This window comes from Bison bison, unplaced genomic scaffold (assembly GCF_000754665.1).
Source record: "Bison bison bison isolate TAMUID 2011002044 unplaced genomic scaffold, Bison_UMD1.0 scf7180017864489, whole genome shotgun sequence".
NCBI classification, from domain to species: Eukaryota; Metazoa; Chordata; class Mammalia; order Artiodactyla; family Bovidae; genus Bison; species Bison bison.
Window position 1 is genome coordinate 2161705 of NW_011495048.1, and position 9444 is coordinate 2171148.

The 9444-nt window shown below is 35.9% G+C and overlaps 1 protein-coding gene across 3 annotated transcripts in view; it reads right to left on the bottom strand.

The window, feature by feature from the left end:
* Positions 1–9444, bottom strand: part of CTNNA2 (catenin (cadherin-associated protein), alpha 2) — a 1195405-nt gene that overhangs the window by 43288 nt on the left and 1142673 nt on the right. For 2 of the 3 annotated variants that reach the window (XM_010863261.1, XM_010863260.1), the window contains exons 15-16: positions 4944–5049; positions 678–812 (exon numbers count right to left, since the gene is read on the bottom strand). In XM_010863261.1, coding sequence (XP_010861563.1) covers positions 678–812; positions 4944–5049 — 241 coding nt within the window. The remainder of the gene's footprint in view (positions 1–677; positions 813–4943; positions 5050–9444) is intronic. The other variant, XM_010863262.1, reaches the window with a different exon arrangement.

The window sequence follows — 9444 nt, forward strand, 5'->3', positions numbered from 1 at the left end:
AAATCATGATACTTCTATTCATTGAGCTTTTTGCTTCTTTGCATTTGATGAAAATGGACCAGATACTTATATTTTCATGAGAAGGGAAACACTGAAGTGATTGAATAAAAGATCTATAATTGTTAGTGTCTGACAACCATGTTAGTTTTTGGCAACAGCAAATCAACCTGTATTAAATCCAAATGCTTTCTGGCTTTTAAAGGTTATTGATAACCTAGTATGCATTGGAACCTGATGAATGAATTCCTATTGTTTTCACCATCTCTAACATGTGAACACAATCCACACATAGAGAGGCTGGCTCCTGAACAGAGAATGAAAATTACTAGGACTAACAGAGGGAAGTAGACTTACAATGAGTAAATATACAAAAGCCCCAAATAATTATAATAGTCACAACTTGGCAGTGACTTTCCAGACTATGAAATTAGTTTTCTTGTGAAGAATGGAGATTTTATAGGGCTAGTATAAACACAGGGTAATTGGAAAATCAAATTGTTCATTGTGAGTTTTTGTAAAGTCTGGAATAATGGTGATAACATTTAAAAAGAAAAAAAAAAAAAAACTACCTATGAATCACTGTAGTTTGGTGTTTTTAGCAGTACTGTTGCCAAGAATGCTTGCTTTGGAAGAACAACAGTGGAAACTCGAATTGCGAAGCCCAGGTCCCAGCTTACCCCTGACACAATGAGCTCTCCTCCCAGATTCTGTACTTCGGCTTTCACCTTGCTGCAGATGTTGAGCTGATGGCAATACAAGGCAATTCGTTGAAGGTAGGCTAATAAATCCTGCTTACACGCTGAATCAGGACACTATAAAACATTAAAAAAAAATTATCTCAATTAGTAAGAATCTTTCAGTTTCTAATACTTGTTATATAGAAGCCATGAGAAGAAAAGTTTTCACTGTCATATACCTTAATTATATCCATTCAACTTGATAGTGCATTGAAGCTTCAGAAATGCTTTAGGGAATTTAGAAGGCCACAGTGATAGGTGAGAATGGTTAGTTCCACTTTGTTAAAATTCTACACAAAGAATTTTAATGATCTCCCAGAAAGTCTTATTGGGATGAATGTATAAGTATTTTATCATTTATCTTCTAAACTGCAAAGAAAACAATATTCTATAGGATTTCTCTTAATGGCCCATTCCATGTTCACTATATGCAAAGTTATTTTAACACAGACAGCAAAGCAACAGATGCTAGAAGGAAATCATTCTGTGTGGCAGTCTCTCTGCCATAGTAGAAGAGAGTTTCAATTTGATTTGTTGAAACATGTATAATATCATGTATGAAATGAGTTGCCAGTCCAGGTTCGATGCACGATACTGTATGCTTGGGGCTGGTGCACTGGGATGACCCAGAGGGATGGTATGGGGAGGGAGGAGGGAGGAGGGTTCAGGATGGGGAACACATGTATACCTGTGGTGGATTCATTTCGATATTTGGCAAAACTAATACAATATTGTAGAGTTTAAAAATAAAATAAAATTTTTTAAAAAAAGGAAAATGCATTTGTTTCTTTTGGCTTTATAAGAAATGTATCATTCCCTAAAGAAACTCTATTGCACTTTCTGGAATATCATATTTATCAAAAAATTTAGCAACATGATAAAGTTAATTTAAACCAGAGACTGTGAGAAGAATCAAGACCATTGTACAAGAAAAAGATGTGAGTAAAATGAGTTTGAAGCCCATTGAAATAAGCTCATCAGTGTAACAACAGGACCCTTCTAAGGATGCAGCGGAGATATTGAATTCTTAAAAAAAAATCGGGTGACCAAGGATTTTGAATTCTCTCTGTAACTTAAGTCGGTAGATGTCCGTCAAATACACACTGAACAGAGCTGAACACTTTCAGAGACATTTACATGCTTCCCTAAAGCATTTCTGAAGCTTCAATGCCAACGGTTATCCAGCAATTGAAATATATTCCTATTGCTATCCAAAGTTCAGTTCAAAATTCTCCAGGACATTCTATTGTTCTCCCTCAACCTGGCACTTAAAAAGGACATATAATCACCAGATCCTTGATGAAACACTATAAGAAACGAGCACCCACAGCCCAAAGTAAAGTACCTTATTTAGAACAAAAGTATGAGAAAAAGACTCCAGCTAAGCTTCCTTCAAGCTCAAGAAAAGGAATTCTTTCATTAATACTATGAAGCCAGTCATTTGACATAGCCATTTATTTAATAAGTTACAAAGGGGTCTTTTTTCTACATAACACTTACCATTGTGGTATTTTTTTTTTCAGTAACTGCATTTATCAAGAAAGAATCCCACAGAGACTGTTTTTAGCTTCCTACAAGTTCTTCATACTGTAATATTTATCCTACTCCAGAGACCCATATACTGAAAGGAATTAACTTTAAAATGATATCTCCCTAAAGGCCTTTCATACAAATACCTTGCAGCAAATTAAAATGGAAGTTCTATCTCAATGGAACAGTAATTAAAAATGCAACAGTCCGTAAAAAGTTTATACTGTGTGCATATCTCAAATCTTCATAAAAATATTTTCTGGCAAAATAAAGCCAACCAATGCACATTTTGGAAATGCTCATTCTATTCTGTTATTTAAACTGAAGTACTAAAACACAAAAAAAGGCATTATGGACCAAGAAAAATAACTCTTATACCATTGGAATAGTAGAAATGGATGCATTATTTGAAAAAGAAATGTTCCATTCAGACCAAACATTAGCAAAAATTGCAGGCTGCTTCACAACTGATGACAGGAAGAATGCTACAAAGAGGTTATGTTTATCTTTTCTTCATTAAGTCATCATTAAATATCATTTTAATACTTTGTCACAATCTCAAGATACATCTAAAATCCTGGGATTTGTATGTGTGTGTGCACATGTGATTTGCTTTCCAGATATCAAAGCTGTTTGGGGGCTACGTTTCTGGATACATAATTGTTGGAAATACAGATCCAAAATTACAAAATCTAAAACAAGAATCACAATAAAAAATATTGAGCTCAAGGAGCCTAAACATACTGAGAAGTAGTTTTAGCCATTGAGATTCGGAATATAATGGAAAAACCATCCAAACTTCATCTACTTTTACTCCTTAGGGGTCCATCCTAGCACAATCCTCTCTCAGAACCAACTGCCAATCTGTGGTCACTCCACTTACCCCAATATTTGCATAAAATTGCCTCAACATTTGCAGAAAAAAATGCAGCATTCTTTCCCGGCTGGTGCATTTCTGTATGTTTGCATGTATGAGTGCTATTTTCAAATAAACTCATTTTCTCTCCTCTCTTTTACATGAACCCTCTAGGTGACATATGGAACTCAACCTTTGCTCCAAAATGTAGGAAGCTTGACAATCAGTAGTGCCCTGAAATTAGCAATATAATAATGGTTTGGTCCTTAATCACTATAAATTTCAGGAGATTTTCAAATTTTGGTAATATTTAGTAAATTATTTTTACTCTTAAGTGTTTCTCAAAAATTCAAAAGTAAGCAAAACATTCCCCCAGATTTGCTATCATATATATAATATGAGACAATCTGTTGGCTTATTTTAAAAGTAATCCCAATAGTTTAATTATGAGTTTTTCTTTTCAGACTTCAGAAGATGAGTAAATTTGGATATTGACTTGAGGTATTCTATAATATGGGATGTTGAAGGCAAGTATTTAGAGAAACAGTCTTATATTAGAAAATGAGGGAGATAAAATATAGTAAGTAACTCAAAAACCACAGGAGACCATGGCCATTTATGGGAGAGGTGGTTGTGGTTTAGTCATTAAGTCATGTTCAACTCTTTGTGAGCCCATGGGCTGTAGTCCACCATGGAATTTTCCAGGCATGAATGTTGGAGTTGGTAGCCATTTCCTTCTCCAGGGGATCTTCCTGACCCAGGGATCAAACCCGCATCTCCTGCATCACAGGCAGTCTTTTGCATTGCAGGCAGATTCTCTACCAATTGAGCTACGAGAAAAGCCCTCCTCCACAGAGGAGGAAAAAATCCTAAATCTTTCAGTGTTCCCAAAGAGGATGATCTGTTTTGTAGTAAATTCATGTTCATAATGTTTTTCCATGTAAATAACAGTTTATATATTTTCTATTTCAGAATCTTAATATATATTTTAAGACATTTTCCTTTGAAACTGGCTCAAACTGTAAGCCACCATTGTTTAAAGAGATAAGCATCAGTTATTTGAAAGAGTCTATTGCCTAAAGTACGCTTGTAAGAAATGGCCCATTATTGAAAAAAGACATACTTAGAACAGGATTTTAGAGTTCCAGTTCAGCAAAATAAAATGAAAAGAGTAGAAATAAACTCAAATATTCAACCTTGAGATTGAGAACTATTTTAATGTGAATCTTACTTAATTCAATCTAAAGGCATAAAAGATACCCTGAGAATTTTGTTAATTTCTGATGCACTTTGTGTCTGGATAAAAATAAAGCTGAAATCTGAATGTTTTTGATTATGTGGACATGTATGCCAGGACATAAATTATAATGAATTATAAAGAGCATTATTATAGCAAGATCAATTATAACAAGAAATAAAGTTGTTTCTTTTGCTTCCCATTTCTGCAATGTCATTGAGTTTCTGAATGAAGACAGCCAGGATAATCCATGATTCCTTAAAGGTTACGTCTCTTAAAAAGTGGATACCCTATATTTCTGAATAGTGTAAATTTAAAAAATAAAATTAAATTAAAAAATGAAAATAAAATTAAATTAAAAAAAAAGTGGATACCCTTCTTTCTAAAGGAACTTTGAAAACAGAACCCACCTTTGGCATCAACTCAATCTCAACAGAGTTAGAGGTCAGTTTGTAAAATGGTAGCAATTCTCTACAATTCATTCTTCAGAGGCATTTAATAGAGTGCATAAAACCCATTACAGAACCCAAGAGCTAGTTAATGACCCCACTCAGCATGTGCTTGCTCTTCCCTCTTATATTACCTGATCAGCCACAGCACGGGCTAATTTGTCCATTCGAGAACCTGCTTCAGCAATTTTCTTGGCGGCATTAATGACATCAGATGTATTTTTCAACGGGCCTTTGCCTCTGAAACAACAGGCACAACATAATTAGAAATTCACTTTATGGCAGGAAATAGACACACCTACCATATTGTTTGTCCAGGACTCTGCTTTTGTATTTGATTTGGCTCTGACCATGTTAGAGGAAATTTGAATGTTTTCTTGATTCACTTCAATTTCCATTTAAATAATCCACTTTATTACATTCATTTTCAGGAAATATTTTTCCCTATTTGGATGGGCATGCTCACATTTTATTCTTTACATGAGTTTCTATATTTTTTGAACAGTGGTCCATTAAAAAAGATGATCACTACAAGGGCAATGGGAATTTAACATGTAAATGCTTATCATGTGTCTATGCTGTTGTACACATTTATCTTCATAACAACCCTAACAAGCAGGCATCATCATCCCCATTTTAGAGAAGAGAAAAATAGACTAAAGTGATTAACTCACCCAAGCTTATGCAAATCATGTGATAAATTCTAAATTTAAATCAGTCTAGCCAAAATAAATGCTCATTCACTGTCTTTCACACCATGCCCAGCATTATTATTATGTTAATTATATTTTTAAGTCCATTTTGGCTCTTTGAGAAACCATTGTCTCCTGTCCATAACTGGGGACTATTTGGCCAAAATTTCAGAAATCTGCTGAGCTCTTTCTCTTGCTGGCTTATATGCTTCTGGGACTGACTTATAAAAGAACACTCATAGAACACCGTGTGACAGTAGATGTCTTTCTATTGCCAAAAACCATTGCCCCAATATTTTCTTTTTTTTTTTTTATTTTTTTTTTTTTTTAATTTTATTTGATTTTTAAACTTTACATAATTGTATTAGTTTTGCCAAATATCAAAATGAATCCGCCACAGGTATACATGTGTTCCCCATCCTGAACCCTCCTCCCTCCTCCCTCCCCATACCATCCCTCTGGGTCGTCCCAGTGCACTAGCCCCAAGCATCCAGTATCATGCATTGAACCAATATTTTCACATAAGGTTTTCAATTAGGTGAACTGTTTAATATTACATGTCTTTCAAATATTTATTAGAAAGGGAAAGGAAACTATGCTGCATTATAAATTTTTAAACAAAATGTTGCGTATGATATACCTTCTCCTTTCTTGAAAGGTAAATAACATGATAGACTTAATACATTTATTCTTCTATTTTTAGCATTGTTACTGGTCTCCTTGTGCTCGGTTGCTCAGTCATACCCAACTCTTTGCAACTCCATGGACTATAGCCTGCCAGGGCCCTCTGCCCATGGCATTTTCCAGGCAAGAATACTGGAGTTGCGATTTCGTACTCCAACTAGTCTCCTCATATGCATGTAAAAATCAATGCATTTTTTAGGACTACAAAATTATAATCCTATAGTTAAACGTGGTGAGATACAGAGAAAAGCTACTCAGAAGTCATTTATTTAGATTGTATAGAGAGTAGGCAATGATTGCCATTGTTCCATAATAACATTTTATAAAATGGAAGACTTAAAATGACTTTAGAAAATAAATGTAAATGAAGGGCATTTTGTTTCCCTCTTAATTTTGCTTCTGGTATTTTTAGTGTTAGTAGCTAAAAGTAAGATATATTGTGTTCACATCAATGCTTAAACATGTACATAGGGAAATTCAAAACTTAAGGTACTTCATTTTGCTATGGCAACATTAACTCTAGAAAGTGAAAGAGAGTGAAAAAGTTGACTTAAAACTCAACATTCAGAAAACTAAGATCATAGCATCTGGTCCCATCAATTCATGGCAAATAGATGAGGAAACAATGGAAACAGTGAGAGACTTTATTTTGGGGGGCTCTAAAATCAGTGCAGATGGTGACTGCAGCCATGAAATTAAAAGACTCTTGCTCCTTGGAAGAAAAGTCATGCCCAACCTAGACAGCATATTAAAAAGCAGAGACATTCCTTTGCCAACAAAGGGCCATGTTCTCAAAGCTATGGTTTTTCCAGTAGTCATGTATGGATGTGAGAGTTGGACTATAAAGAAAGCCGAGCACCGAAGAATTGGTACTTTTGAACTGTGGTGTTGGAGAAGACTCTTAAGAGTCTCTTGGACTGCAAGGAGATCCAACCAGTCCATACTAAAACAAATCAATCCTGAATATTCTTTGGAAGGACAGATGCTGAAGCTGATGGAAGAACTGACTCATTGAAAAAGACCCTGATGCTAGGAAAGATTGAAGGTGGGAGAAGAAGGGGACGACAGAGGATGAGATGGTTGGATGGCATCACTGACTCAATGGACATGAGTTTGAGTAGGCTCCAGGAGTTGGTGATGAACAGGGAAGCCTGCAGTCCATGGGGTTGCAAAGAGTCGACTAAATGAACTGAACTGAACATTAACTCTTCCACAAAAGGCATTGATTCTATCCATTTGCTATATAGATTTTTAAATACATAGATTTTACATGTGCATTTTATATAATATGAGTGAATTAAAGATTCTGTGACAATTTGGCTCTCATTGTCTCACATTATTTTTTAAATTATCTCTAAATAAACTTTTGTTTTTGGTTTATATTTTTAAAGGAAATTCTAGATGCAGAATCTGTCAATATTTAATAGTATTCTCATTATTATTTATTTCTCTGTAACTTCCAAACCTTAGAAAATCCTTTTTTACAATCTTAGTCTGATAAAAAATTGTTGTTACTTTTTGCCTTCATCTTAACCCATTCCTACTGGAGAAGGGATAATCTACCCACTCCAGTATTCTTGGGCTTCCCTTACAGCTCAACTGGTAAAAAATCCTCCTGCAATGAGGGAGACCTGGGTTTGATCCCTGGGTTGGGAAGATCCCCTGGAGAAGGGAAAGGCTACCCACTCCAGTATTCTGGCCTGGAGAATTCCATAGACTGTATAGTCCATGGGGTTGTAAAGAGTCGGACACAACTGAACAACTTTCACTTTCACTAACCCATTCACAAAGGGCTGCATTATACTTGATATTTCATTAATAAAAATCTTGGTGTTTGTTTACTCCAAGAATTTCAAAGGATTTGTAGAAATGCTTATTCATGAACCTTTCATGAAAACTTTCAACAGTGGATTGATTCTGACATTTATAGAGGCTTGAATCTGTCTGAGGCTCAGGCTTCCTAAATTTCAGCTAAAGCATCATTAGAAGCATGTCTTCTTGTAATTAAAAAGAGACTACAGATTTACTATTATATTGTTATTTAAAAAGTTTGACACTAGAATTCACAATGTAGACTCAATTAAATTCTTGGAGTCACAAGTGGATGATAGGGATATATTTCATGAAACTAGAGAGCAATGTAGAAATTTTGAAATCATCAAATATTTCCTCATTTTCTAGCTGAGAAAGCTGAAATCCAAAGAGGAGGGTAAGTGACCTGCCCAAGATGATAAGAAGAGAAAAAAAAAGGACTGAACCTCTGTGTCCCTAATCATAATTTTGTTGGTTGCCATGAAGGAGGGGTGGAGGAGGGAAGGACTGGGAAGGTAGGACTAGCAGATGCAAACTGTTATATGCAGGAGGAAGAAACACCAACAAGCTCTTACTATATAGCACGGGGCACTATAATCAATGTTGTGCTCAGCTGCTCAGTTGTGTCTGAGTCTTTGTGATCCTATGGACTGTAGCCCATCAGAGTCCTCTGTCCATGGCATTTTCCAGGCAAGAATACTGGAGTGTGTTACTCTTTCCTTCTCCAAGGGATCTTCCTGACCCAGGGAGGGAACCTGCATCTCTTGCATCTTCTGGCATTGGCAGGAGATTCTTTACCACTGAGCCACCTGGGAAGCCCACTATATTCAATATCATATGATAAAACATAGTGGAAAATAATATTTTTTAAAATGTCCATATGTGTATAACTGGGTCCCTTTGCTGTACAGCAGAGACTGGCACAACATCGTTGATCAATTATACTTCAATTTAAAAAAAATTAAAAAATATTACAAGAAGAGATTTATGAGTTAGAAAACAATAGAACATGGGATGGACATGTACACATTGCTGTATTTAAAACAGATAAGCGACAAGGACCTACTGGATAGCAAAATTTGGATATGGAACACTGCTCAATGTTATGAATACATGTATATGTATGGCTGAGTCTTTTTGCTGTTCACCTCAATCTATCACAACATTGTTTATTAATCGACTATAGTGAGTGAAGGCAATGGCACCCCACTGCAGTACTCTTGCCTGGAAAATCCCATGGGCAGAGGAACCTGGTGGCCTGCAGTCCATGGGGTCGCTAAGAGTCAGACATGACTGAGCGACTTCCCTTTCACTTTTCGCTTTCATGCATTGGAGAAGGAAATGGCAACCCACTCCAGTGTTCTTGCCTGGAGAATCCCAGGGACAGGGAAGCCTGGTGGGCTGCCGTCTATGGGGTCGCACAGAGTCGGACAGGACTGACTCGACT